The sequence below is a fragment of the Eubalaena glacialis genome, chromosome 4, assembly GCF_028564815.1.
Source record: "Eubalaena glacialis isolate mEubGla1 chromosome 4, mEubGla1.1.hap2.+ XY, whole genome shotgun sequence".
NCBI lineage: Eukaryota > Metazoa > Chordata > Mammalia > Artiodactyla > Balaenidae > Eubalaena > Eubalaena glacialis.
The window spans coordinates 186,895,602-186,923,371 of NC_083719.1; the positions used below are offsets into that span (position 1 = coordinate 186,895,602).

The window sequence follows — 27,770 nt, forward strand, 5'->3', positions numbered from 1 at the left end:
ACCTTGTTTAATCTAATAACCCCAGGAAGTAGGTTTCATTGGTATTGGGGGGCAGGGGAGGGCGTCATATTTTGGCAACTAAGAAGAGACGAATTTCAGATACACAACAAGTAACTTTTTGGTATGATTACGTCCCCAACATTACATGGGATGATCTTAGAGTAAAAACAATTTGTTTACCTGAAATCCACGTTGAACCCAAACCCAACGTTGGGCAAACCCAATGCTGAGGCCCCCGGGTGGGAGTACAGGATCCCGAGGCCCCGGTGCGTGGCAACTGTGTGCACAAGCTCCTTTGGATCTGGGGACAAGAGCTGGGCGTTTACACCCTGGCTTCCAGCCTCAGACGCTCCCTAGAGGGTGGGTCCTCAACCCCTCCCCTTGGGTCTGGGGGCTCACGCCTGTTCCCATCTGTCCTGTGCACGGCAAGTGGCACCGCGTGACCCTGAGGCTGGTGGGCACTGGCCTGGCTCCTGGGCCCTCATCCTCCCGGCCCTGAGGCTCCAGTCATCTAGGCGGTGGGGCAGGGACATGCACCCCTCCCTCCTCACACCCATGTGACCCCGACCCACACAAGCCGAGCGTGATGAAGGGTGAACACCGAGTCTGGATCTGTTTGTTACAGCAGCCTGGGGACGGGGAGAAGGGGTCCCAGGGGAGCAGAGGGGCTGGACCAACAGGCCCAAGGGTGATTGCAGGTGGGGTAAACTTTCCCGTAAACGCCCAGATGGTATTTCTGGCTTTTGGCCCAGACGCTAGGTTGCAATCACCCAGTTCTAAAGCTGCCGCTCAGAAGCAGCCAAATGTAGGGGAAGAAATGGGTGTGGCTTTGTTCCAATAAAACTTTATTTTTGCCCAGGAGCTGGGGCTTTGGACCCCTGGGGCCACCCCTCAGCCCCAAGAACGCACCCCAGGCCCCCGCCTGGCCAGACCCCGGTCTCTGCGGCCCCTCCCCCCAAATCAGCAAACCTGACAGGGACCCCTGGGGAGCTTCCAGGCTCGGAGGGGCGGCTGCCGCCTGTCTCGGGTCACATGCATGGCACCAGGGCCTGCGTCCCCGCCTGGGCCCCGTTGGCCTCACGGCCAAGGAGAGGTTGGTCCTCGGGCTTCTCATAAAGTCGCTTTATTTAGATTCCAAACAACCGCAAGCAGAGAGAAGAGGTGACCCCGAGTCAATCTGTCCGCTCTCAAGCCGGGACCCCGAGTCTCTGGCTCCAGCTGGTGGGTGGGGCAGGCGGGCCAGGGTCCCCGAGCGGCGTCCGGCCCACGCGGGGCCGCGAGCGCAGCGGCCTCCCCGGAGGCGGAGGGGACAGGGCGGACGCAGTGTCCGGAGGTAGTGGCGGCGGCAGAGAGTGGGCGGCTGAGGTAAAATCTGTAAGTTTATTCGCGGAGACGCGGTGTCAGCACTCCTCGGTGCCCGAGTCATCCTCGTCGTCCCCGAAGCAGCTGTCGGCCTCGGCCTCGACCTCGGCGTCCTCGTAGTAGTCGTCGTAGAAGAGGTCCGAGCCCTCGTCGGGCGCTGGGGCCTTGGTCTTCACGCAGTACTCAGCCAGCGTGGTGGGCACCTTCACGCCGTCCCGCTCCGCGTCCACCTTGGTCCCCAGGACCTGCTTCCTGCGGGGAGAAGCGGGGTCTGCCTCATTGCGGCCGGCAGCCCCGGGGCCCCCGCGCTCGCTCCCGTGAAACAGAGTAGGACAACCGGGGCGACGGCCGGGCCACGGGGGCCAGCGACAGGATGGCCGGGGCGGGGGGGCGGGGCAGCGGGGCAGAGCAGACGGGCCCAACCGCTCACGGCCCCCACGCGTGCACGGGCCTCTGCTCACACACGTGCGCACAGACACGAGCACACGCATGCGGGAGGGGGTGGAACGCGGGCTCTGAACCAGGATGACGGCTGTGCAGACACAGGGAGGGTGTCGGCTCATCAGGAAGAGAAGCACAGGTCGGCCCTCAGGGCCGCTGAGGTCAGGCGAAGTGGGAGCAGCCACGGCGCTGGGCTGGGTCAGTGGGTGAGGGGCAGGGTGGAGGGTGGCGGGTGGCGGGTGGGGCGGGCGGGGTTGCTCAGCAGCCCCAGGGGAAGGGCCAGCCACTGGGAGGCGCCCATGGCGGGACGCTCGGCACATCCCCACCAGGCTGGGGTCCCAGGTCCTCTCCTCTCTGTACTTGAGCGTCTTCCTGTCACCAGCACCGTGTCTCCAGCATGCGCTTTCCGTCCGGAGCTTTATCCAACTGACGGTAGCCGGCGGGAGCTCTGACCGCACCTGCTGCGCCTGGGGTCCCACCACCCGACAGTGCCGGTGGGCTTTCTGGAGCTCCTGCCATGGGGTCGCGCGGCCGGCCCACGGGCACAGGTCCCCACAGCTGCGCGGACACGGTGGGTGAGCATGCGCCTGGAGGCGGGTGAGGACGAGGACCTGTTTCCCCGGGTGAATGCTGGGCCTGGGGGGGGCTGGGTCGTCATGGAGACACGTGTCTAACCTACTCCCTTTTCTAAGAAGCAAATGACAGACTAAAAACCTCTTTGGAGGAGACTTAGTGAAGTGTTTAGTTTGTCATGAAACAAGTCACAAACCCCAGGGATTCCTAGAGCAGCTCATGGGACACAACGAACACAACAGAGCAGAGAGCGCAGGCCCTTGGGGAATGTTTCGCACAGACTCCCCTGCGAGGCCGGGCACCTGCCTGTTCACGGGGAAAAACAGAAAACAACGGGAATGAGAGAAGTTCACCCTGGCAAACTCCTAAGTGATGCGCTGCTTTTATAATCAGGAGAAACTGACTCTTCATAAGAGAAGTTATTTCCTAAACATGCTCATACCACACGGCTTTGCTGCCTTTAGAAAATAACTCCAAGTTTCAAAATTGCAAAATTCACTCCCGTTAGGTGAAAAGATGGAACACCCTGCACAGCATGGTCCCGGAGAAGACTGCGTGGGGAAAAGCACGTGGCCACGCACACGCGCGCACGGCCCAGCACGCAGGGTCCACGTACATGGGGGATGGGGGGGTACCGGCGGGATCTCTGCCCTTTCAGTGTCAAAGCAGAAGGATGTGGCAAGACCCTGCTAGATCCTGGCGGACACCAGGGTGTTTATCTCTGTGTGAGGTGCATGCACCCACACGCCACGCACACGCGACACGCACACACACACGGCACGTCCACACGACAGTACACATGTGGACCACAGGCTTCACGAGAGAAAGACCCCAGCTTTTCCGGCAAGAGGAGGAGGGCTCAGGAGGGGCCGCCCTGCCTCCCCAGGCCCCAGGCCCACTCACCGGATAATGTCCGTGTATTCGCGGTCCTTGCCTTTGCTTTCTTTCCACTTCCTGTACATCACGGAAGCGTCCACGTTGGCCGGTGAGAAGGTGTTGGGTTCGTTGAGGAGGGAGATGACGCTCAGGAGGATGGTCCTAGGGGAGGCAGCAGGAGTCGGCGTGGGGGCGGTCCACGGCCCAGGGGCTGCCCGCCCGGGAGCCTCATGCCCCGACCCGGTCCGCCACCCTCCACCTGCCCTCTGCTGCGTGCCGGGCTCCTGGGACGGGACGTGGGTGGACAGCCAAGGCCAGGACCATCTTCCCTCCGCTGGAGCAGGCCTGTCCCCTCCCTGGGGCATCCTGCCTGGAGTGGATCCCCTGTGCCACTCATTCTCACTCCAGCCTGGGGAGGAGGAGAGTGCCCGGACCGCTCAGGGTGAGCACAGCACCGGGGGATGGAAGGGCTGCGCTCCCTGGGGCTCGAGGAAGGAGGGGGGACCCCAGGGGCAGGCAGACACGGCCACAGGAGTCCCAGAGACCGTTCCTGAAGGTGGGTGGGGCAGGGATGGCAGGAAATGGGGGAGAGGCCGGCAGGGATGGGGGCTCTGGCGGGAGGTGGCTCCCACAGACGCTGCCACCCCGCAGGGAGCTGCGTCCTCCCGTGTCCACATCCACAGGGCTGGCCTGCCCGACGCCGACCGCCTCACCTGACGTTCTGCGTGGGGTTCCACCGCTCCGAGGGCAGCTCCCCGCTCTGGGGGTCATCGACGGGGGGGTGGAGGATGGAGATGCACACGTCCCCAGTCTGCGCGGCACGGGGGGGGGTCAGCACCCACGAGGCTCCCGTCCACACGCCCCCCGCCCCACCCCGCCCCCCGGAGGAGCAGGCTCACCTCGTAGATGTTGGGGTGCCACATCTTGGTCAGGAAGCGAAAGGCTGGCGGAGAGTAGGGGTAGTCAATGGGGAACTTGAGGCGCGCCTGGTGGGGGAGAGCAGAGGCTCAGCCAGGGCCAGGTCAGGCCGCCCAAGACCACACACAGCGGTCAGCCTGGGACTCGCCTGTCTCCGGCGCCCCTCACGGGCCGGGGGCTTTTCGGGGTCACCGAGCTGAGCTGACGACCCCGGTCCCTGCCCTGCTGTAGGTGGCGGGGGGTGGGGGGTGGGCACTCGCCGGGGAGCAGCTCCAGGCCCGTCCCAGCCCAGGCCTCTGGGGGGACCAGAGCCCTAGCCCCAGGGAGCGTGGTGGGCCCAGCCCCGGGAGCCGGGTGCCCAAGCACCGCGCTGGGCTTCCAGCCTCAGTCTCCAGCCTGTGGGGAGGATTAAAATAGACGGGTGTCCACTGGGCAGGCGCCGGGGGCGGAGATGAGTCAGCACCAGGCGGACAGGCTCTTTGCCCGCAGGTATCAGTCCTGGGGGGTCAGGAAGGCAAACGGGAAGGTCACGGGCAGAGGGGGGAGGGCTGCGAGGGAGAGCTATGCCCCGGCCTCGCCTGTTTAAGCCCCAGTCCTGGGATCCTGATGGTGCTTAGGCTCCCGGGGCCAACGTGGGACACCTCTGCTGCAGGCCCCCCCATCTTTAGAGAATCGTCCTCTTGGGCAGGGGGTGCTGGGGGCACTCGGGGGAGGGCCCTCTGTTCTGGAGTGAACATGCTGAGGCCTGAAGTCAGTCTGGAACTCGGGCCTCAGACCCTGCCCCTTGGTCCCGCCAAGCCCAGGGCTGCGTTTCTAAGTGAAGGCAGAGACCAGCTGAGGCCTCCTTAGCAGAGTAGGGGGACAGGCCTCCCCTCACCAAACACCCATCAAGTCCCAGAAATGTCTTTACCGCTGTGCCAACTGAAGCTCAGAGAAGGAGAGTACCTTGCCTGAGGGCACACAGAATGCAGCTGCGGAGGGGCTCCCCAACCCAGGTCTCTGGGGCACCCCTCAGCACACGCTGCCCGGAGCCCCTCTGGCTTGTTAGGAGGAGTGGGTGAGGCTGGGCGAGCTGAGAGGAAGGTGCTGGAAAGCGATGGTGCCCCCCGGGCACTTCCAGCCCCTGTATTTCCACATCTTTCCCCCACTCCCCAGCCAACCACCTCAGAACAGGAGGATCTGAGGGTGGCAGAACCACTGTGGGTCCCACGCTGCCTTCCTTGAGGACAGACCCTCGCGGCGAACGCGATCAGATTTGCAGCGCCCCTCCCCAGCCCAGGTTTCTAGAATAACAGGATCATCCCCCCAAAGCCAGCCTGGAAGGTCCTACCCACAATCCCTTGCAAACAGTGGACAACAGCCAGAAACCCAGGTCCTTTCCCTTCTTTCCAGTCCAGCACCCTTGCTCAGAGTCCTGGCCTGGCCTCAGGGTGGGACTCATGCTATTCCAGCTCTGAGTGGGGCCCTTATCCTCACAGCCAGCTGCTCCCAGATGCAGACAAAAGAGGCTGGGGGAGGAGGGCTGGTTAAACCATTTGGTGACCAGCCCCCAACCCGTGTCCTGCACGGGGAAGACGGATTCCACATCAGAACTCAGCCCAGGACTGTCCATGCTCATCCCCCCATCCCACGCCAGTAACGAGGGAATCTCAACTCAAGAATCACCCCAGCAGGCCAGCCTGGCCCCTCCAGGCCACTGAGCAGGCGTGGCTAAAATGTTAGCCAAAAGTGCAAACACAGACATCTGTCCGGGCAGTGCCAGCTCCACCCCGCCCCCGCCCGGGCCTCCCAGCCTGGTTGCTGGGCTCTTGGCAGGCAGCAATGGGGGTGTTCCAGCTGAGGGCCCAGGCTCCACTTCTCTCACAAGGAGACCCCCTGCCTTGTCCGTCTGGCTCGAGGAGCAAAGTCCTTTGATCTGGGAAGGGTCCTTCCAAGGCCACATGTGGACTCATATCCTGTCCAGATTCTGGCCTGAGCCCTCGTCACACTTGTCAGAAACACAGCCGGTCCCGGGGACAGCCCTGACCTCCCCGCTCACAGAGCGCCCACAAGCGACCCAGGGCGGGCGACATGGGGCCCAAGAAGCCGCCTGCTCAGAGGAACCTGAGAAGGGCCAGCCGGGGCGCAGAAGAGCCTAAGCTTCTGAGGCCCGGACCTGGGTGGGCTCTGTGGCGTGGCTCCCGGGGACAGGGCGGAGGGTGGGAGCGACGGCCGGAGAGAACAGGTTACGTAAAGCTCAGGATGAAGCCCAGCGGGCCGGGCCCCCTGCTATCGGCCAGGGTGGCCGCTTTCCAAGCAGGTCCCGGCTGCCAACCCCATCCGGGCCTTTGTTGGAACCCGAGCCAGTGGCCAAGCCAGCCCCCAGGCGGCGGGCCTCCCTCCCTCCCAACAGTGCTGGCTGGTTCTGGGGAGGCCTCTTTGTCCGCTCCGGGCAGCGGGCAGGGCCGGGAGGAGGGGGACGGGCACCAGGGGCTGGGGGAAGCAAGGGCCCCGCACCCAGAGAAACAGGGAGGGTCCCGGGCCTCCCCTCTGGGGACATGAAGCGGCCTTAAAGGGAACAGGCGCTTCTCGGGGACTCCTAAGGCCAGAGGAGTTGACCGAGGGCCCGTAGCTCGCCAGAGGCGGTCAGGCAGCGGGGCAGAGAGAGGGGGCCCCGAGAGGAGGAGGGACAGAAGATGGGGGCCCCGCGAGGAGGAGAGAGAGAGAGAAGAAACCCCGTGAAGAGAAGAGACAGTGAGAACGGGTCCCGCCAAGGGAGCGGGCAGGGGCAGGGGGCAGAGGCGGGGGAAGGGCCCCGAGGAGCCGGAAGAGGGGGTCGCTGCCCCCTGACCCCGCCGCTCACCTTGAAGTAGCCGCCCTCGTAGTAGGTGTTGGGGGGCCCGAAGATGGCCACCTCCCAGTTGTACAGGTCGCCCTCGTCCACCAGGGTCACCCGGAAGCCCTCCACCGGCTCCTCCTGCAGCCCCTTGAGCTCCAGAAGCAGCGCCTTCTGCGAGCTGGGCACCAGCGGCCGGGCCATGGCGGCGGCGGACGGGCCCGGGGCCGGGGGCGCTTGGGGCCGCGGGGCCGTGGGGGCGCGGGACGGGCCGGGGCCGGGGCCGGGGCCGCCTTCTTCGTCTGCGCCGCCACCGCCGCCCGGAGCCGCCGGGCGCTCCAGTAGCTCTGCACCGCCGCCCGGCGCTCACGTCAGCCTCCGCGCCCCACCCCCGCCGCCCGCGCCTGCGCCTGCGCTCCGCCCGCCCTGACCGCGCCTGCGCGCCCGCCCGCGGGGCACGCCGGGAAGCGAGCCCTACCACTGCCGCCGAGTGCGCCGCCGGGACCCGGGGGCCGCACGCGCAGGCGCTTTGCCGCTTCCGACACCCGGGGAGGCCGCCGCTGCCGCCCTGGCTTGGACGAGTGCCCGGGTCCCCTGTGCGCGGGGCCGCGGGCAGGGCTGCGCTGCGCCGCCCGGCTCGGCCCGCCGCGCTTTTGGGGCCTTTTTGTGACGTCCCGTCGCAGGGCGGGGCCGGGGCGGAGCCGTCCCGAGCCTCAGTTTCCCCACCTGTGACCGGGCCGGGCCCCCCCCACCCCCGGGCGCTGGAGCCGGGAGGGTCCCGCCGCTCGCAGCCCCCTCCCCACTTGGCACACCTCTGCAGCGTGGACTCGGCACCCGTCCGGGCCGAACCCCAGACCAGAGCCCTGACCCTCCCTGGCTGTGCCCGCGTCTCAGGCCGACCTTTGACCCCACCCTGGGCTTCACCCCGACCCTGCCAGAGCGCTGACCTGTCTGCGCCCCGGGCCCGGACACCCACACAGCTCTGGGTCGGAGAGTTGGGATGGGGCTTGGCCTCCATCCCTGCACGTCCGCAGGTGACAGCGCCCCACGAGGGTGGGCGTGGCACTCGAGGCCTGTGGTGGCCTTGCTGGCAGGTGACCCGGGCAGCCAACAGTTGCACCAACACCTCGGGCTGAGCTGAGCTAATTTCCTCCCCTGGCTGCCCCGACACCTGGCCCTGGGCTGGTCCCCGCTGAGGACAGGCAGGTAAACCCGTCTGGGGAAGGAAAACAAGATGTCATCTGTGGGGATGGAAGACGGAGTCTGAGAAAGCCCTGGGCAGAGCAGCAGCTTCATCAGTAAGGGGGCTCTGCCCTGCACCCCGAGGGACCTGGAGGGGCCCGTCATCTATAAAGTGGGCTGCACACCCCTGTTTGTCCACTGTTCCAAGCGTTCTCTGTTCCTCATTCTCTGCCCCTCATTCTCTGCCCATAGTACCAGTGTCATAGCCTCGGCATGTGGCAGCTTGTTGATGAATAATAATTAGAATTAATTATGATTCTTCCAGAGACGTTTCCCAAGATGTCTCCCTGCGTACACCCCACAGGAGTTATTGCAGGAGTTATTGGGTGAGTGGGGGCGGCCCTGGAAATGTAAAGAGTGGTACCAGGTTTATGGCCCCTCCAGCTGGTCCCACATGAGGCCTTGTCCCCCAGGAAAGCCTGCACCTCAGGCTCTGAAATATCCTGAGGTGGTGGACATCTGGGGTTTCTACCTACCCATTTTCTGGCCACAGCACCTCCATTTTCCCATGGGGTCTCCCACTCTTAGTCTGCAAGGTTCCAGTTGGACTGATCCTCAAGCCCTGGCTGCAGGGATGGGTCCTCCAATCAGAGTACCCTAGGCCCCCTGGCTGCAGTGGTTGGTTCAGGAACAGCATGTGACTTGGCCTTTTTCTGGGGACACGATGCTGCTGAGACGTCTGAGCTGGGAGAACCTGGACCTGGAGCTATAGGACCGTCTCGTCACCACGAGGCCTGTGAACAAAGTTGGTGCTCAGGAAAGCTGAGCCAACTGATGAGAAAGTGCTGAAGACCCTGTTTGTGCTCCTGGATCCAGCCATGCCTGGCCTCCCCTTGCAATGGTGCAAGTCAATAAATTACTTCTTTTCTTATTAAGCCAGTTTGAGTTGAGCCTTCCATCACATGCAACAGAAGAGCCCTCAATTCAAATCTAGGTCTGCCATGAACTTGGAAATGGTCCTCAAATGTAGAATTGTAAGATAATGAACTTGTGTTGTCGTGGGGTTTTCTGAGGTTTTTGGTTTTTTTGTTTGTTTGTTTTGTGTTGTTTTGTTTTTGCGGTGGTTTGTTATGACAGCCACAGGAACTGAATACCCTCGCTTCTATGAGCGTCAGAGTCTTCCTCTGGAAAATTGATTAATTAATTCATGGACTTCCACAGACAAATCTAGGTGCCGGGGGTACAGCAGTGAATAAAATATGTAAAAATCCCTCCCCTTGGGGAGACAGGGAGAAAGGACATAAGCAAGCTATTGAATAAGTAAGCAACTTCTGATAGCAATAATTGCTATGAAGAAAAATAAAGGATAGTGAGGCATTAGCAACGGGGGTGGAGCAGGAGAGTTATCTTGGATAGGGGCTCAGGGGAGGCGCCTCTCAGGAGGTGGCATTTGAGTGGGGACCAGAATGGGGTGAGCCCCTTGGGTCTGGAGGAACTGTGTTACAGGGAAAGGGAACAGCGCGTGCAAAGGCCTGAGGTGTGCCTGGGGCAGAGTGAGGGGACAGAGTCAAGGAAAGAAGCTGGGGAGTCTCTCTGCTCAGCTTTCCTGAGTGCTCACTTTGTTCACAGGCCTTGTGGTGACCAGATGGCTCCAGGATCCAAGCCCAGGTCCTCCCAGCTCAGCCACCCCAGAAAAAGTCCCAGGGCTGCATCTCATTGGCCAGCTGGGAGTCACATGCTGTTCCTGAACCAAGCACTGAGGCCAGGTTGCCTGGAGCACTCCTACTGGCTGGTGGGGTTGCCCAGGGCAGTGAGGATGAGGGCTGGACCAGTGTGGGGAGGCGCAGGCAGGATGAAGCTATGATGTGCAACCTATAGGATGCAGAGAAGGGCCAGCTGAGGGGACAGGGGAGGCATCCAGGCTGAGCCCTGGTCCTGGGTAGACTGGGGGCTTCCTCAGAGACCACAGACTCCAGAGGAGCCCCAGGGTCAGGGGGGCTGACCGGAGGCTCCGTCCTGGATGTGGCAGGCCTGGGATGTCCTTGGGATGTCCCTGAGGAGACGCCCAGCAAGTGGTTGGCTCTCCAGGGCTGGAGCAGAGCAGGGCTGGGCCTGAGACGTGAATTTGAGACTCCTTGGTGACCAGGCAGTAATGGAAGCCATGGCCAGGATGAGATGCCAAGTGAGGAGGAAGCATGAGGAGAGGAGAGGACAGATCCCTGACACAGTAGGAGGACGCCTTCCCCCAGGGAAGCTGGGGAAGAGGAGGAGCCTTCGGGGTGCTGTGGAGTGAACACTATGGGGGCGGGGGGTTTGGAAGGCAGGGAGTCCGAGCGTCCACACTGCTGTGAGGTCAGATAAGCAGAACAGTTCAGCTTCCCCAGGCTGTGCCTGTAAAGGTCAAACCAGGACTTCAGGACCCAAGACCAGGCGTGATGGTGACTCAGGGTTGGCAGTGAGGGAAGGTGGCGGGGCAGGGCAGGTGACCCCAGATGGAGTTGGCCTCAGCCTGATCCGGGGGGGACCCTGGAATGTGAGTTAGCGTCCCCTGAGGCAAGCGGGCCAGCTCTTGGATCCCCCTGTGGTCACTCAGTGGCCACGACCCCTGGTGGTCTCTGGCCACTCCTGCCCCAGATTGGGGGATGAGGCCTTCTGCGCCACATGGCTTGGTCTCTGGTGGGGCAGCTGTGAGCCTCGGCAGATGGGAAGGGGATCTGGTGGCACCAGTGACACCTGCTACACACTGTCTAGCCCAGGGGACCACAGAGCTGACCGGAGGCTGCTGGGGCCCATGAGTCTACCTGCACTGCACATTTCATGCGGATGCCCTGCCCGGCCGCGAGCTCCATGCCGCAGGGGCCTCAGCACAGCTTGCTCCCCGAGGCCGTCCAGCCCCCTAAGGGCCTCAGCCCGCTGACATGCCGGCCCATTTCCTGTGTGCGGTGTCAGTAACAGCTAATGCTGACAGAGGGGGCACCTTTGTGAAGCTTCTGGTTATGTAACAAATGACCCCCAAACTTCGTGGCTTGAAATAGTAACATTCATTCATTTACCTGCAAAGCAGGAGTCTCTAGTCAGGAACCTCTGTGTGGCCTGTGCTTCCTCAGGTCACCGCGTCCCCCGCCGGCACCCGCCTTTCGTGACCCTGACGTGGAAGCCAAGTACTGTCACAAAAGCCACCAAGTGCAAGGAGAGGGGATGCAGATTCCACCTCTTACCTGCCCCTTGGTGGGGGGTGGGAGATTCAGGAGGAGCAAATGGGAAAAGAAAGGAAGCCGTGGCTCCTTTTGGAAAACACAGCGCAACTCACTGGTTTATCGATTACCGGCCAAGGGCAGGTGCTGGGAAATGGGAGGCTAGGGAGGTCCCTGCCATTGGTAGCTTGAAAAAGGCTTTAGATTCTGTCCCTGTGTGATCTCCCTTAATCAAAATAGGGGTGCCCTGGGTCCCATTTAACAGAGGAGAAAACTGAGGCCAAGAGAGTGAAGTCACCCGCCTGCAACTGTCCTGGGCTGGGAATCTGCTCCCTGCGGAATCCTCAGTCCAGGACGTGCTCCTGCTGGCGGAAAGGGGAACACCCAGGGTGCTTGGTGACTCACGGGTGTGCCTGGATCCCGGACGGGCCCCGTGGCGGTGGTGAAGGCGCTGTGGCTCTGGGTTACAGAGTGCGGGCCCGGGTTCGGATCCCTGCTGGCCCCTTGCTGGTGCTGCGACCTTCACTCCTCCGGGCTTGGTCTCCCCATCTGCCAAATGCGGGCAGTGGATTACCTTCCGTATAGGGCGGCGGTGAGTCAAGACATTGTCAGGTCTCAGATGTGTTAGCTGTTTCTATCGTCACCATCATGACTACCTGCCCAGCTGACCTCTCCCTTTGGTGGTTGGGGAAGCCGAGGTCCAGGGAGGAACTGCTGGGGCGGGGCGCTCGTGGAGGGCAGGCTGGGGGCCAGCCATGCCTCCCAGGTCTCGGGGCTGTGCGTCCAGGCCCCAATGCCCGCTGCTCTCATAAAGCTGAGTCCAGGGGCTCCCTGGGATTTCTGGGCAGTGGTGGGACCCGCTGGGGCTGGCCAGAGGGCGCCCAAGTGGAGAGCGTTTCCAGGGAAGCGTGCTGGGGGCTGGACACGGGCGCACACACACACACACACCAGGTCAGCCTGGGGAACAAATTTTATTTCTGCTGAGGAGAGGGGCCTTGGCAGGCGGGCGGGAAGGGACCCTTGGCCTCCCCCCGAAGGGCGCTCGGGCATCATTCCAGGTGGGAAGCTGGGTGAGGGGGGCTCCCTGCACCCCTGGCATGCAGGGACACCCCAGTCCTGGCCCCAGTGAGCCGGACCCCGAGGGCCCCAGGTATCCGGGTGGAGGAAGCGGCGGCCGAGGGAGGGGCTCAGCCCACGGGCTTGACCTTGGCGATAAAGAGGGCGGCCGCCTTTTCCAGGAACTCCTCTCGGGTCATGGGGGCGCTGGGCCGCCGGGCCACCAGCGCGCGGTCCATGGCCAGCGCCAGGCTGTCGGGCCCCAGGCGCGAGCCGGCCTCCAGGTAGCGCGCGGGCGCAGTGTCGTCGCTGGCCTGCAGGGCCCCCTCCAGCGTGTCCAGCACGGCCTGGCCCACGTGGCGGTCAGCCACGGCCAGGCCCGGGTCCTCCAACAGCCGGTAGAGGGCGCCGGCGCGCGCCACGAACTCCAGCAGCACGAAGCAGGTGAGCATCCCCGCACGGAACACGGCCAGCGGCACTGCCTCGTGGTCCCGGCACTGGATCTTGCGCAACAGCGGCGCCACCACCTCCTCGGGGGCCTCCCCGTCCCGGCAGATGCGCTTCAGCAGCTCGCTGTACGTGCGCCCGTCCAGCCCCGGCTTCTTCTTGCGCCCGCTGGCGCTCAGGCACTCGTAGGCCACGCCGACGTTGTTGTTGAAGGCGGTCCTGCGGGCGGAGGGGCCGTCGGGCCGCGCCAGAGCCCCGCCCCTGCCCCCCGGCCCCTCCTCCAACGCGCCGGCCCGTCCAGCCTCAGGGCCTTTGCATCAGCTGCGCCCTGACCTGGAGCACCCTCCCCCAGATCTCCCCACAGCTTTGAGCCTTTGCTCAATGTCACCTTATGGGGGGGGACCCTCCTTGACCCCCTAACTCCTTCCTGTACTTCTCTTTGTGGTGTCCTCACGAGTTCCCTCCCTCCCACCAGTTCAGCCCAGGGGCCTATGTCAGGGAGTTTATCTGTTGGTCACTGTTACAGCCCCAGCGCCCAGAACACTGCCCAGGAGCCCCAGAAACGGCTGCTGACTCCGACGATGGGCATCCACCCACGGACTCTCCATTCCATCAATGATGTGTGTGCCCACGGGGTGTCACTGTGGCAGGACACATCCCTACCTTTTAACCTGGGTTGCCTCTTTTCACCCCTGCAGGCCCAGAGGCAGTAACCCACACTGTGGCTCAAACCCGCTGCCGCCTGTCTTCGTGGGTAAAGATTTATCCGCAGGTGGCCACGTCAACCCAGACATGCTGCCCTTCTGCTGCAACAGCAGACCCGACGGTCAAGTCAGGGACCAGCCACGGCGCTGACACTACTTACCGCCTGCCCCATGAGGACCCTGAGGTCCCGCCACGCGCCCTGGCCACACTGCAGCCTCACAAGTGGTTAAGTGAGTGGGCTGGGGTGAGCCTGGGCATCTAGATAACCCGGGTCTCATTCCCATCCTCCTCTCAACAGCTGGCGGCCGGCCGAGGCCCAGTTCCATCTCCACTAAAGCAAAGGGGAAGTGGGGCTCAGGGCAGCGGCCAGGCCAAGGGTCCCACAGAGGAAGGGGCACCCCCAGGGCTCACATTCGCCTTTTCTGGGAGCCCAGCTCCACTCTTATCTGTGGGACCTGTACGGGTCAGCGTGGGTGCGAGCCCGGTCCACGCTGGGCCGGAGCACGGCAGGTGCCCAGGGCAGGGCCCAGGGATGGACATGCTCACCCAGTGAGCTCCGTGGGTCAAGGCCCTTTACAGAGGAGGAACCGAGGCCCAGAGGGGAGGGGGGAGGACCTGGGGTCTTGCCCATCTGGGAGTCACTTCTCACTTCTTGGGTCCTTAGGATGTGCTGGCGCTTTAGGGTCAGTGAGATCACTCCGTGAAGCGCTGTGGGTGCCAGACGCAGCGCCATGCTCCCGTTCCCAGGACTGGCACCGTGTTAGCTGCTGCCGCCTCACAATAACCCCTTGCGGGAGCTTTTGTTATCAACTCCTTTCACCAGGACGAGTGGGTCCGGGGGACCTGGCAGTTATGATGCCCGTGTCAACTCTGTGGCCGCGTGGCAGTTACCGCCACACCTAGATCACGTTGCAGCCTGAGTCAGGAACTGGGAGCAGCTTGGCTGGGTGGTCCCGGCTCAGTCTGCAACCAGGACCCTGGCAGGGCTGCTGTCCCCTGAAGGCTCCCTGCGGAGGCCTCTCCCCACGGGGCAGTGTGAGTGTGCTAAGGTCACGGCGCTGGCCCCTGGAGCAAGTAACCGGCAGGGTGGCAACGCAGGCAGCTGCCCAAGGGTGTGAATACGGGGGGGGGGGGAGTGCATCTCGGGGGCGTCTTGAAGGCAGGCTGCCCCACCCCCACGAGAGCATGGCCCACTTCCCGTGGAGGGTCCACTCCCCGCAAGCCTGAGTGAGCAGAGCCCCTGCCAACCCAGCAGCAGCTGTGTGAGGCCACTGAGGTTTTGGGTGTGTCCCTGTGGCCTGACGGCTTGTCCTGATGGGGCCTGAGTGTCCACCATCCGCCCAGCTCTGCCTGATGCCTCCCCAAGGAACCTGGTCGACCCACTAGTTGTCTTGAGCTGAATCACTCACCCTGGAGGCGGCGGCGTGCGGGGACCCCTGAGCACCCTGTGCGCTCAGCGCTGTTCCTGGCTGGCCCAGACCTGCACCGGATCTAGCCACTGCGCCCTGCTTCCCTCCTCTGGAGAATAAGGGTTCTAGTCCTTGCGTCTCAGGATTCTTGGGAGGACAGAGGGTAGATTTTGTGCCTGGCGTGTGGCAGGGGCCCGCGTGCGCCTGTCATTAGCTGTCACCAGCTGCCACTCAGTGCTGTCCAGGTTCTGTGTACCATGGGCGTCGCGGGCAGGAAGATGCACAGGGGGGCAGTTCCGGTCCAGTGAGATGAGAGCGTCAGGCAAGAAGCCAGAGGAAGGCCACACCCCATCTCGAGGCCGCCCTCCCGGGGGGCTCCCAGCCATGAGGGAGCACCCACACCGTCTGCCGTCCTGGGCTCTGGTCCTCAGGCTCCGCCTGTGTCAGCTCCCACACGGAGCAGTTCGCAAAGCACGTGGGCATTTGTTCAAAAAGAACCTATTTATGGGTCTTGTCACAGAGACACGGAGACTTTCCGAGGTAGACCGGGGGCTCTCAACGGGGTGACTCTGCCCCCAGGGGACACTGGTGACAGTTATGGTTGCCACCACTGGGTGGGTGGAGACCCAGGAGGCTGCCCAACACTTGCAGGGCCCAGGACGGCCCCACACAGAGTGACCGCGCCCCCCCACCCCCACCCCAGTGTTAGCAGTGCTGAGGAGGAGTGACTCTGGTTAATTGTTTGGAAAGAAATTGGGTCCTCTCCCTGCTCACACCAGATGCCTGCATACATTCCCACTGAGTCAGGCGGTGTAAACCAGGGTGGCCCCCAGCGTCTGTGGGTCACCTCCCCTCCCTCCCACTCAGGTGTGTATTTAAATGTGTGCAGCATCCCAGGACCTCAGAAGTCAGATGGTCATGGGACGTAGTCTCCTGGGGGGTCCGTGGAATCCCATAATCTGGGGGGTCTTGTCTGGGGAGATTCTGCCCCCAGGGGACACTGGGTGATGTCTGAGGATGTCTGTGCTTGTCACAATGGGGAGGGCTCCTGGTATCGAGTGGGTGGGGGCAGGGAGGCTGCTCCACACCCCACAGAGCCCGGGACACCCCACAGAGGATGCTCGGAGCTGAGGAGATTGGCTCAGACCCTTTGGTGCTTTTGCATGTTCTCCGGGGCCACGGGGCCCTGCAGCGGTTGGCACTCTTGCTGTTCCTATTAGCTCGTGGCGGCTTAGAAGGCGGCCCTGGGCCACCATGCCGGGTCTGCTGTGTTTTTGCTCTGAGCGCCGGTGGAATCTCAGTGCCGCCGTCACCAGTCCTAGCAGCCAGCACGTGTGATTTCGGGACAACAGCAGAGGGGATTTTGGTTGAGTTCTCCCCAGATCTTTCGTGCTGAGGTCGCCGGCAAGAGCAGCCCCGGGATTCCCTGGCCCACCCCTCAGCATAGGGACGAGGCTGCCCAGCCTCGGGGGGACCCGCCTGGCCTGGCTTCTGCTTCTGACCCGGCAGCCGAGGTGATGGGGCTCCTGACTGGGGACGGATCTCTGAGTTCAGCAGCAGCCCGCCTCGGGGAGACCAGGTGCACCAGCAGCACCGGCCGCTCACCCTGCTCACTCTTCGCCCTCTGCTCCTCCTGAGAACCGCTCCAACACCCCTTCAGGATGGTGAATAGCGTCCCCCCAAGTGCACGTCCGCCCACAACCTGGGAGTGTGACCTGATTTGGAAATAGGGTCTTTGAAAGATGTAATTAGTTCAGGATCTGGAGATGGGGTGAGGTAGCCTTAAATCCAATGCCAAGTGTCCTTTTGAGAGAGTGACACAGAAGAGAAGCCATGGGAAGACAAGGCAGAGGCTGCGAGGATGCGGCCACAAGCCAAGGATGCTTGGAGCTTCCAGAAGCTGGAAGAGGCAGGAAGGACCTTCCTCTATAGCCTCCAGAGACAGCACAGCCCTGCTGCCCCCGGACTTCAGATTTTGGCCTCCAGAACCGTGGGAGAATAAATTTCTGTTGTTTTAAGTCACCAAGTTTGTGGTAATTGGTTACAGCAGCCCCAGGACACTCAAATGGCCCCCTTGGTTCTAAATCCAACAGACGCTTCTCAGCCCTCATCTCTAGGGCCATTGGACGCAGGGCCGCCGCCAGCCCACAAGGTGCCTTTGCATAAATTAGGCAAAGCTCTGCAAAAAGCCTTCACATAAAGGTCCTCGTCTGTGACGTCTATGGAGTGAACGGCTTGTGCAGTGCTTGACCTGAACGACTGCACGTGGTGACCCTGCCGCTGACTCTTCTCCTCTTTGGAAGATGTCCTGGTTCCCTGTCTTCTGGTTCCCTCCTTCATGTCTGTTCTGCCTTCTCACGCTTTCCTGTGGGTTCGCTGAGGCTGTGGCTCCTCAGAATCGGGTCCTGGGCTCTTCTCAGCTCCCCTGAGGCCTTCACAACCACCCCCCGCCACCAGGTGACAACCACCCGGCCCCGTCACACGTCTCAGCTGCCGACCCAACTGTTCACCTTCCTGCTTCGAGGTTTTCCCAGCTCCCAACTTAACGGTCCCCAAGCCACTCTGGAAATTTCCCCCAAACCAGTGCCCTCCCATCTCATGGACCACCTGGGGCTCTTCCTGAACAACCCCCTGCAGACCCAGCAGAACCCATGGATGCCCACCAGCCCGCTCCCCGCCAGGTCCCCATCTCAGGGGTGGCCCTGGCCATTCCCTTTTGTGGCTGTCACTTTGGACAACCCGCTTGCCCTTCCCCTGTGGTGGAGACCGGGTGCTCCGAATGGGATGCCCGTTCTCCACACCCCTTCCCACATCCGGCTCCCTCCCAGCCTCTCTGTGCTCCCCTGCTTGGGGTCCGCACCCTGACTCTCTCGGGAGGGCTGCCCCCAGGGAGGCGGGTGCTGGGGTCAGGCTGAAACGTTCCCTTGCTTGGCTTCCTCCCCCTTCCTGGGTTCTCTGGGGACTACCCCCATCCAAGACCCAGCCCACCCACATCCAGCGCCCACCCTGTCTGGTTGATGCTGCGAGTCAAACAGCTTCTCCCCATCCACCTGACACGGACCATTCCCTCACCTGCTTCTAAGGGGGTGGGGGGGGCAGGCGCCATCCCCTCCACCCCTCCATGCTTCAGCCCTGCGAAGGCTCCCGGCCTTCCCCTCCCCCGTGGGTCGCACACTGCAGCCCCACAGCCTCCAGGCCAGTGCACCCGGTGGCCTCGTGCCTGCAACACCTTTCCCTGTGTGTCATGCAGGCCCCTTCCTGGACGTCTCTCCTGCCCGCGGGGGACCTATATTGCTCTCTATCTCCACGGTCCAGCCCTGTAAATATTCATTTTCTGGCTGAATGGACGGGGATGCTACCACGCTGGGAACGAGGCAGCTAAGAGAGACCTGACTCGGAGGACTTGCTCTGCAACCTTGGCCAAGTCCTGTCTGGGCTCCATGATTTTCAAAAGTGAGGTAGGCTGCAAGGGGGACCTCAACACCTGCAAATAGGCATCACCAAGCCCAAGTCGGCCAGAGCTACCGGCGCCAGCACTCGGGTGGCCCCTCCGGGGCCCTGCAGCCCGGCGCCATCCGCGCCCCTCCCGCGCCAGGCAGAGCGGACTACAGTTCCCACCACGCCCCGCGCTCGAGAGCCGGCGCCGGGGGCGGGGAGCCGCGCGGAGCCCGCTGGGAGTTGAAGTCCGGCCGCGGCCCCTACCCGCCCAGGCCCGGCCCAGCCCCGCACCTCTGGGAGTGGTGAGCCAGGCGAAGGTGCCACAGCGCGCGGCCCAGGCGCTGCTGCTGCAGCAGGAGCTGGCCCGGGGGCTCCCCGGCGCCGCCGTTTGCAGGAGACCGCAGGCCCATGTTCTCGAAGTAGTGCGCCAAGAAGGCGATGGGCTCCTCGGGTCGCGCCTCCAGCACCTTCAGCAGGGCCGCGCGCAGCATCTCCGTCACGCCGACCTGCCGCAGGAAGTCCTGCTCACTCTCGGCCGTCGCCGCTGCTCGGGACACCCCCGGCCGGCCGCTGCCTGTGAAATTGGCCGCCTGGGCCACAGCCAGCCGCCGCTTCTCCACTGCCGCCATCTTTGCTGAGGGCAACGGGACCGGAAGGACGTCCATATTTCACAGTGCGCTGTCACCCGGGGCGGCCATTTTGGTTGAGGGCAGAGGGCGCCCGGCTCCCGCGGGGAGACTCTGGGAAATAACCAGCGCAGGCCACTGTTTTCCTTAGGTTCTCATTGGCACTCACTCTCTCTCCGTTTTCCTCTTTAGGTGTGCTGGTTGGCTTTCCTGGCTTAGGCCCGGAACTTAAATTTTGCCAGACTCCAAAATGGATCCCTAGGAAGGGCTTGGTTTCTGGTATGAAGCCGGATTGCTTGCCATCTTGGTAGTGGGCGAGTCCTTCATTAGCATGGTCCCCTAGCAACCGGTCTCATTGGTTACCAGGGAAGCCCTGCTGAGAGTGGGCGGGATGGTTCCACCCCAACTTCGGGACTGAGCGCCGCTCCCGCCCCCTTTTCTGATTTTCAACTCGGAGCCTTTGTGCTCAGCCTGGCCTTCAGCCTAACCCAATCTCCGTGCGAGTTTGTAGCTCACCTCGTGGGGAAAGGCCCCCTCTCCCCACCAGGCTGGGTTAGGGGTCTGGTCTGCGCTTCCGCGGCTCCTAGTCCGCTGTACGGGTTCACAGAGCGAGTGGACCACCCACGGTCCCCAGTTCCCCGTCCCAGGCTGTTACCTTTCCTTACCACTAGAGGGAACTTTCTCACACCGCATCCTCTATAGCGCTAAACTCTCCCATAGCTCCTCGGTTCCAGAAGGCTGACGACCCTGGCATCTACAGCCCTTCATCTGCCGGTATCATTTCCAGCCTCTCTCTCGCCTCTCCCCACGCTTTAGCCTCCAGCCACCCCAAAAGAGATGCAATTTCCCTTATCAAGCCACCTCTCTTCTGTGTCTTTGCCCGTGCTTCCCTCCAACAAATACTTTTCTCCGCTTCTTTTGAGGACTCCTAGTTACTCATTAAGTGCCAGTGTCCCCATATGCAGGGAAAGGCACCAGACAGAGCACACGCCTCTTCCCCCCACCCCTGGCCACGTGGGGCTGGGGTGTCCTGTCCTTCCTTGTCTCTCTGGGGAGTCACCTAGAGCAGAGGATGGTTGGCGCTGTGCCGGGGATTCCCCGTGTCCTCAGACCACGACAGGAACCACCGAGGTCAGACCAGATGCTCTTTATTCTCCAGCTCTGCACCGTGGGGGGGGGGGGGGTGGGGGTGGCGGCTCCCCAGGGTCCCCACTGAGGGGAAGCCCAGCCAGCTGGGGAGCCTGGATGTGCTGGCCATCAGGGTAAGGGGTCCACGGTCAGCCCCCCTGCTGTCCAGAACCCTGCAAACATCCTCTAGTCGCAACTGAGTGGAAGGAAAATCCCCCTCCGTGTGGTCCAGGCGGGGCAGGGAGCCCAGGTCATCATCTGGTGGGCCGGCAGCGTTTCCACAGGCGGTAGGTCAGGAACACCAGGAGAAGCAGCCCCAGCACCAAGCTGCCCGTCCACAGGGATGCAGACGTTAGTGGGGAGCCTGGAGAGAGAGGCATACGGAGTCTTGCACCTCTCTGCAGGTTTGGGGAGCAGCCCAGCAGAGTCGGCTAAGGGCTCCCGGATTGACCGAGTTCCCTGAAATTTTACAAAGGACTTCACAGTTTAAAACGCCTTCTGAAATGTACAAAAATCGCTGGACTATCCAAAGTCCTTTAGAGTGAGTCTTTTGAAAGGTACATAGGACCTTGTAGTCAGAAGTGAGCTGTCCAGTGAGGGACCACTCACCACAGCTGCATTTGAAATGTGATCAGTCTGAGTGGACAGCGCTGTCTTTGTAAAACACACATTGCATTTTGAAGACTTAGTTTGGAAAAAAAAATCTCATTCATGCTTCTTTATAGATTACATGTTGAAATGATAACGTTTGAGATATATTGAGTTCGATGAAATATATTGTCAAACTTATTTTTACCTTTTTATTCCTGAATGTGGCTACCAGAAAAACGGAAATTACCAAAGTGGCTGTATTCTATTTTTTTTTTTTTTTTTTCTTTTTTGGCCACGCCACACAGATCTTAGTTTCCAGACCAGGGATCAAACCTGTGCCCCCTGCAGTGCAAGCACGGAGTCTTAACTGCTGGACCACCATGGAAGTCCCTTCTATTTCTGTCTCTATTCCACAGGCTGTCTCAGTCCATAGAGTTTAGAGTTTACAAAGTGCTGTGACACCTACACAGTCCCTGAAACTTAGTTATCGCCATGCAGGCAGTTGTGATCTTACAGGGTCACAGAAGTCCACTGGAGAGCTGGGGACACAGGCTGGCAGGGCCCCCCTTGCCTAAGGCCAGACACAAGGCTCCCCTCCCTCTCAGGCCCCCCCCCCGTGCCCGCCCCAGCCCCTGAACTCACATATTTCTGAGGCCACGTACAGGTTGGCCGTCTGGCCCCCTGGGTCCAGGCAACACTGGAACCAGCCCTCACCGTGGCATCCGGCCCACAGCACGCTCCCGCCGCTCAGCCAAGCCTGGGCCCCCACCTCCTGCGTCTCGTAGGCCGCCAGCCCGCCGGGGGCCCGGGTCCAGCGCACGGCCACACCTGGGCCGCAGACCACCTCACACAGCAGCTCCAAGCCCCCTGCTCCTGACAACTGGCGGATCTCCGGGCGGCAGGGCCTGGTGGAGCTGTTCCGGGGCACGGGGCCAGGACTCCTGGGGCTGTGGGTGGAGGCCTGCTCTGGGGTGGCCTCGGGGGAGGTGGTGACGGGGGGCTTCAGGGATGTCGTGACGGGGGGCTCCAGGGACTCTGTGGTGCTGGGCTCTGGGGGGGTCATGACGGGGGGCTCCAGGGAGGTCAGGCCCTGCAGTACTGGAAAACACGGCAGCCATATGTTCTTGCTGCTGCCCAGCCCCTTCTCCTCCCTCCCTCTCTCCACCCGGACCACAAGGTTGGACCAGAACTGCTCCAAGCCCCGTCCATTCACTTGGGTGAATCGCAGGGTATCCCAGTGGGCAGGAGCCGGCTCGGGGTCTGTCATGCCCCTCCCCCAGCGAGCATCCACATCTCCGTGTCTCACTTTCCTCAACTGGAAAGCTGGGTGAGAGGTCCCACCCCAGGGGCTGGCGTGGAGAGTGACACAGATGTTGGATCTTATTATTATGGGGCTGAGGGGTGGGGAGAGGGAAGGGGGTGCCCCGCCCCCTTGTGGTGCAGATGAGAGACTGAGGCCCCAAGAGGGGATCTGTCCGTTCTGCTGTGTGATGGCTCTCAAATCCGGAGGACTCTGTGCACACCCACCCAGCACACCCCTGCCTCCCCCGCCACCCCTGCTTCCACTTGAGCCAAACCTTTCCCGGCCCCCAGGCCTCAGCCATTAACATGAGTATCGGGGTGCCCTCTCAGAGAACGAATCTGTGCTTCCTTAGTGAGAGGCTGCCAGAAGCTTGGTGATGAGGTCAGGGCCTGTCCCAGATGAGACAAACTAATAACATCTGACATGAACTGAGCACCTACTGTGTGCCTACTGTGTGCCAGGCCCCACGTTAAGTGTTGTCAATCGTTAGTTCATTCAGCAAGCATTTCTTGTGCACCTACTATGCGCCAGGCTCTGTGATAACAGTTATTGATTAATTCATTCAGGATGTATCTATTGGACACCTACTGTGCGCTGAGCACTGTTTTAGCCACTGGGGGGACAGCCATGAACGAGAGTGACACATTCCTATCTCAATGAAACCAATGGCAGAGGAGACAGATAATGGGAAAAAAAATAAAGAGAGCACACAGGAGTCGGATGTTGATAAAAGGTGTCACCAAACATTCAACAGAAGAGAAAGGGCCTGAGTGTGTGTGTGTGTGTGTGTGTGTGTGGTGGGGGTGGGAGTGGGGTTTGACCCCTTGGACAGGGAGGTCAGGGCAAGCCTCACTGGGAAGGAGACCTGAGGGAGGTGAGGGAGATGTGGGGAAGAGCATTCCTGGTGGAGGGCACAGCAGTGCAAAGGCCCTGGGGCAGGACTGCACCTAGGGTGTCGGAGGAACAGCAGACTGAGTGAGGGGGAGAGAGGGAGGAAGTGAGGCAGGCGGTGGGGGTGGGAGACGGGGCAAGCAGGTCAGTCTCTGCAGGGCTCCGTGGGCGCGGGGAGCTTGGGCTTTTACCCAAAGGGAGGTGGGAGCCCTGGAGGGCTGTGGGCAGAGGAAGGGCAGCACATCATGGGGCCTGACTCAGGGTAGGTGCTCAGCGAATCTGCTGAATGAATGAACGAGTGAGAAGTAGCCCCTGGCTGCCACGAAGGGACAGACTAAAGATCGAATGCAGGGACTTCCCTGGTGGCACAGAGGTTAAGAATCCGCCTGCCAACGCAGAGAACACGGGTTCGAGCCCTGGTCCGGGAGGATCCCACATGCCGTGGAGCAACTAAGCCCATGCGCCACAACTACTGAGCCCGCTCGCCTAGAACCCATGCTCCTCAAGAAGAGAAGCCACCGCAATGAGAAGCCTGCGCACCACAACGGGAGTAGCCCCTGCTCGCTGCAACTAAAGAAAGCCCGCACACAGCAACAAAGACCTAACACAGCCAAAAATAAATAATAAATTAAATAATTAAAAAATAAAATAAAATAAAGATCGAATGCAATTTTTTCTCGGCTGTGGTACTGTGACCTGCCCAGGTGGCGACACAGCAGGGGAGGGGCTTAACCAGGATTCCATAAGAACCACTGGGCACCGCTCATCAAGGCTCACAGGCGCTGGGTGGTGTGACCTCACCCACTTCCTGGGGGACACTGAGGCACAGGCTCACCTGGAATGGGCCGGCGGTGGCTCAGCTCCAAGCCGGGCAGCCTCATGGTCGCCTGGCAGTGGAGGGAGGGTGGGGTGGGTGTCCCCAAGGCGGGCAGCAGCCAGCGCTGTGTCACTTGGAACAGCGGGTCCTCGCCCTCCTGGGGCTCCTCCATCACATCCCGGAGGGCCTCCACCCCCTCCAGTTCCTGATCTCCCAGGAGCAGGGACATGGAGAGGGCGTCAGGGCCAGCAGGCGTGACGTTGTGGGCTGTGCAGGCCACCTCCTGGTCCGGCCCGGCCACCAGGGCCTCTGGGGCCACAGTCAGTTGGTCCGGGAAGGCTGTGGAGGGAGTGGAGGAAGGGGGTGGGCAGAGCTCCGAGGGTCAGGGCTGGGCCCTGAGGAGGGGGCGTGGGGACTTCTGGTGCCTGGGGACAGGGAAGACCCAGTGCCGCACCCGCAGAAAGGGCAAGGGGGTCAGGTACAGGAGGTTTGGGGGTGGATTGGGGGAGAGGGGATGCGGGGAGGAGGGAGCGGACTGCAGATCGACTCAGGAGGACCTGCGAGGCCGGCTTTGAGCTGGGGCGGGCTGGGCAATCCCGGAAGCCTCCCAGGCAGAGGTGGCACAAGGATAGAGGGAAAGCAGGGCCGCTGGCTGGGCCCCACGTGTGCCACGGCGGCGGGAGGGGCGGGGGCTCACCGAACACCAGGAGCCGCACGATGTGCTGGAAGGCGACGTCACCGCAGGAGCCCACGCACACGCGGGGCCCCGCAGCCGACAGCGAGGCGTTGAGCACGGAGAGGACGCTGCTACCCGCGCCCGACTGCACGGCGCCCAGGCTGGTGTCCAGGCCCCGCCACTGCACCGAGGCCGTCCTGCCGTCCTCGCAGGCCAGGCGGCAGGTGAACTGTAGCGACTCGCCCACGGCCACCGCCACCTCGGGCTCGGGGGGCTCCACCTCCAGCGGCCCACCTGCGGGCGACGGCGCTCTCAGCCCCGCCCCGCGCCCCCAGCCCCAGCCCCCTCCTCGGAGGCCCTCCAATGTGGGATCCTCCCTCGCCTCCCCAAACCTCCGCACTGCCCCTCTCCGAGCCCCTCCTCTCTCCCAACCCCTTCTCGGCTAGGAGACCCCTGCCCCGCTCACCGCGGCCCAGCTGCAGCAGCCCCAGAAAGAGGGGAAGCAGGAGGGCGAGGCCCTGCTCCATGCTCGGTCCCCGGCTCTGTCCCCTGCCCGCGGGGGAGGTGGCTTAAGTACTGGCGCCCCGGGCTCCTTCTCCCCACCCCCCACCCCCCGCCCCGCGACCCCGCTTCCCCTCCCCCTCCTCCAGCTGCTCCCCGGGGGTTTCCCGAGGGGGTTTCCCACCCTGACCCCCGACCCTGGAGGCGACAGAGAGGCAGGGACTGGGGGCCAGAGATGGGGGCGGGGGAGGCCGAGGTCAGAACCCGCGGGTGGAGGGTCTGGGCCGATTCCAGGTTTCAATTTTGGAGACTGAAGATCGGAAGATGGAGGCGGGAGAGGGCTGACTGTCGAGGTCAATTGAATGGAAATCGGAGCCAGGCCCAGGGCTGGCGCCGGGCTCGCCCAGTCGCGGGAGTCTCAGCCCTCGCTGCCCGGAGCGGCCGCGCGGGGGCGGTGGGGAGCAGCCCTCCCCGAGCTTGGGCGGCCGCGCTGCAGGTCTCCCGCGGTGGACCGCGCCGAGGAATCCGCTTGGAAGATGGGTCCCGTCAGGGATGAGGATGCTGTAGGGTGTGGAGTCGAGGCCCACCCGCCTCTGAGCCTGTCTCCCGTCCGCCAAACGGGCAGGCGTGATGGGAGCCTGGGACACCGGGCATGGGGCCTCAGTGCTCTGTTCCACACAGCGACTGGGGTCTGGGCTCCCCACGAGAAGCCTGGGGGAGGGGGCCCCCAGCAGGCATCGGCGAGGCCTGAGAACCTCATCTTCCCGACGCTGGAATCCATCCACTCTTTCCTCTGGGCCCCTCAGCCTGGCCCCAGTTTCCTTCTCAGCCGTTCACCACCCAGCACCCAGAGTGGATTTAGAAACACCCTCTCAGCACGTGGACACCCCACAGCTTCCCCTGGCAGAGGGAAAAATCCCAACTCCTGGCCGTGGCTGGAGCCTATGAGACTGGGCAGCCTCCAGACCAGGCAGCCTCAGGACCTTAGCATGAGCCTCCCCTGCTCCGTCTCTGCCCAGATGCCGCCTCCTGAGTGGGAAGTTCCCCAGCCAGCCTCCCCCGCCCCCTGACTTCCTCGCAGTCCTTAACGAGGTCAAGTGGCTGATGTCACATCCCCCTTGTACTGGGAATGGGGGGATCTCGTCCGCTGTGACCCCAGACCCCCTGTGCAGCAGGCACGCAGGAGGAAAAAGATGGAGAGTCCTGGTTGCCCCCCCACCCCCGCCTGACTTCAGGGTGTGACTTCTGCCTCAGTTTCCCTGACTTCAGTGTAAGAGAGGAGTCGCCAGGCCATGCTGTTTCTAAGCACCACCAGCCCTGCCCGTCTGTCTTCTCAACATCTTAATTGTCAGAGGTAGAAACTGGGGCCTAAGAGCAGGGGCCGGTGGGCAGGGGAGGGGAGCTGAGCGGGGGGGGTGGGGTGCCGCTGGGGGCAGGGGAGGGGAGCGGAGACTCAGGGGGACCCAAGTGTGCGAACCCAGAGTCTAACTTCCTTGGTCCCATCCCCCTCCTACCTCGGTGCCAGGAAAGGCCGCACAGGAAGGCAGCTCCAAGGTGCCGCCCCTCCCCAGGCCGGAGGTGTGGGCCCTTCTCGGGAAGCTGGGCCCTTAACCCGGGTGGGGGGCAGCAGGCCTGGTGAATGGGTCTCTTCCCAGACCCTGACCCGGCTTCCTGGCACCCTGGCAGCCAAGGCCCTTGCAGGGTGTGGACTTGCCCCTCCCCCGCCATCGCTGGCCCCTCCAGCTCCAAGCCTCTGCTTGCGTGAACGAGGAGGGTTAATGACACCCGCGGCTTAAGAGGACAGCGCTAAGGGGACCACGATGACCGCGGCATCAGCAGAGGCCACCCTGAGGAAGAAGAGGAAGAAGATTCTGGGCAGGCGGGTGGGGAGACAGAGACAGACAGACAGACGGAGGGGTGGGGGAAGAAGAGAGGGACGGGGCAGGTGACTGGAGGGGGTCTGGATGGACCCCAGGAGGGGCAGGGGCAGGTCCAGCACCAGCGGGGGGGGGGCGGGGGGGGGGACTGAACTGCACTTCCCACCTGCCCCAGGGACATCTGCTCTTGTCCTAGGTGACTGAGCCCACGAGAGCCGCCTGGGTGGGGGCTGAGGTCCTGGCTGTATCCCCCCAGCCTGGGCTTCCTGCTCTTGGTCCCCCCTTCCCAGCATCGCCCCCTCGCCCCACCCGGAGGAAGTCCTCAGTGGCCTCTGTAGGAAGCCTCCTTCCCATGGAGGTCCCGGCCCCCACCCAAGCCCAACCTTCCCAGGATGGCATCGGGGCTCTGCAGGGCACTCAGGGCCAAGGAGGGTGTCCAGAGAGGCCAGCACCCCAGCCTTGGGCGATTCCCGTTCCCCCAGGACCCCTGCACCCCGGCTGGCCAGCTCCCCTCGCTAACATCACTGGTCACTTGGGAGCCTCACGGGTTTTCTTTGGGGTGAGCTGGAGCCCTGAGGGCAGGGCTGGGTCATTTGGGGCCCCTGTCAGGTGCCCCACCCAGCTCTGGTGCTGAAGCACCCCAGACTTTAGCCTGAGCCCCCTCCCTGGGTGGCTCCCTGCCTCGGTGGTCTCAGGGAGGCTAGGGGAGGAGACGGAGGCTGTGAGGGGTCGCCTGTTACATAGCCAGCTGTAGAGCTGGACAGGAGCTGTTCCATCAGGCCTTCGACGTCCCTGCTGGCCCCTGAAGTCCCCTGGCCGAGCTGGGCTGAGGGGGTGAGGATGGCTGACTGGTGGACGACTTGGGAGCCTCGGGGTGCCCTGCCTGTAGAGGGGGAGGGGTTGGGCTGGGGTCACCATCAGTGCCCAGAGCAGACCCCTCAGGA

At 62.9% G+C, this 27,770-nt stretch overlaps 3 protein-coding genes across 5 annotated transcripts; all 3 read right to left on the bottom strand.

The window, feature by feature from the left end:
* Positions 1–1,107: 1,107 nt before the first annotated feature.
* CDC34 (cell division cycle 34, ubiqiutin conjugating enzyme) lies at positions 1,108–7,346 on the bottom strand. Of its 3 annotated transcripts, none has more exons than XM_061190969.1 (5): positions 7,013–7,346; positions 4,152–4,238; positions 3,966–4,063; positions 3,280–3,414; positions 1,108–1,614 (listed from the first exon to the last, which is right to left on the bottom strand). In XM_061190969.1, the coding sequence occupies exons 1-5, from the start codon at positions 7,187–7,189 to the stop codon at positions 1,401–1,403; spliced, it is 711 nt and encodes a 236-aa protein (XP_061046952.1). In that variant the 5' UTR covers positions 7,190–7,346; the 3' UTR covers positions 1,108–1,400. The 3 variants fall into 3 exon arrangements, with proteins under 3 accessions (XP_061046952.1, XP_061046950.1, XP_061046951.1); XM_061190967.1 differs by having other exon boundaries at positions 1,108–2,361; XM_061190968.1 differs by lacking the exon at positions 1,108–1,614 and adding an exon at positions 2,141–2,390 and having other exon boundaries at positions 7,013–7,246.
* Positions 7,347–12,313: 4,967 nt separating this feature from the next.
* TPGS1 (tubulin polyglutamylase complex subunit 1) lies at positions 12,314–19,081 on the bottom strand. The gene is made up of 2 exons (XM_061190970.1): positions 18,708–19,081; positions 12,314–13,083 (listed from the first exon to the last, which is right to left on the bottom strand). Exons 1-2 carry the CDS (start codon positions 19,079–19,081, stop codon positions 12,549–12,551), a joined length of 909 nt encoding a protein of 302 aa, XP_061046953.1. The 3' UTR covers positions 12,314–12,548.
* Positions 19,082–20,191: 1,110 nt separating this feature from the next.
* Positions 20,192–24,984, bottom strand: MADCAM1 (mucosal vascular addressin cell adhesion molecule 1). Its single transcript, XM_061188923.1, has 5 exons — positions 24,915–24,984; positions 24,470–24,742; positions 23,791–24,111; positions 21,404–21,859; positions 20,192–20,534 (listed from the first exon to the last, which is right to left on the bottom strand). The coding sequence occupies exons 1-5, from the start codon at positions 24,973–24,975 to the stop codon at positions 20,425–20,427; spliced, it is 1,221 nt and encodes a 406-aa protein (XP_061044906.1). The 5' UTR covers positions 24,976–24,984; the 3' UTR covers positions 20,192–20,424.
* Between the last annotated feature and the right edge of the window lie 2,786 nt (positions 24,985–27,770).

Excerpts from the sequence above, each read along its gene's own strand:
- MADCAM1 (XM_061188923.1), bottom strand. The coding sequence starts at position 24,975 with ATGGAGCAGGGCCTCGCCCTCCTGCTTCCCCTCTTTCTGGGGCTGCTG. Across the intron at positions 24,743-24,914 it reads GCTGCTGCAGCTGGGCCGCG|GTGGGCCGCTGGAGGTGGAG; the intron begins GTGAGCGGGGCA and ends CGTCGCCCGCAG. Across the intron at positions 20,535-21,403 it reads GTACGTGGCCTCAGAAATAT|GCTCCCCACTAACGTCTGCA; the intron begins GTGAGTTCAGGG and ends CTCTCTCTCCAG.
- CDC34 (XM_061190967.1), bottom strand. The coding sequence starts at position 7,189 with ATGGCCCGGCCGCTGGTGCCCAGCTCGCAGAAGGCGCTGCTTCTGGAG. Across the intron at positions 4,064-4,151 it reads GGCACCCCAACATCTACGAG|ACTGGGGACGTGTGCATCTC; the intron begins GTGAGCCTGCTC and ends CGTGCCGCGCAG. Across the intron at positions 3,415-3,965 it reads AACCCCACGCAGAACGTCAG|GACCATCCTCCTGAGCGTCA; the intron begins GTGAGGCGGTCG and ends TGCCTCCCCTAG.
- TPGS1 (XM_061190970.1), bottom strand. The coding sequence starts at position 19,081 with ATGGACGTCCTTCCGGTCCCGTTGCCCTCAGCAAAGATGGCGGCAGTG. Across the intron at positions 13,084-18,707 it reads CTGGCTCACCACTCCCAGAG|GACCGCCTTCAACAACAACG; the intron begins GTGCGGGGCTGG and ends CTCCGCCCGCAG.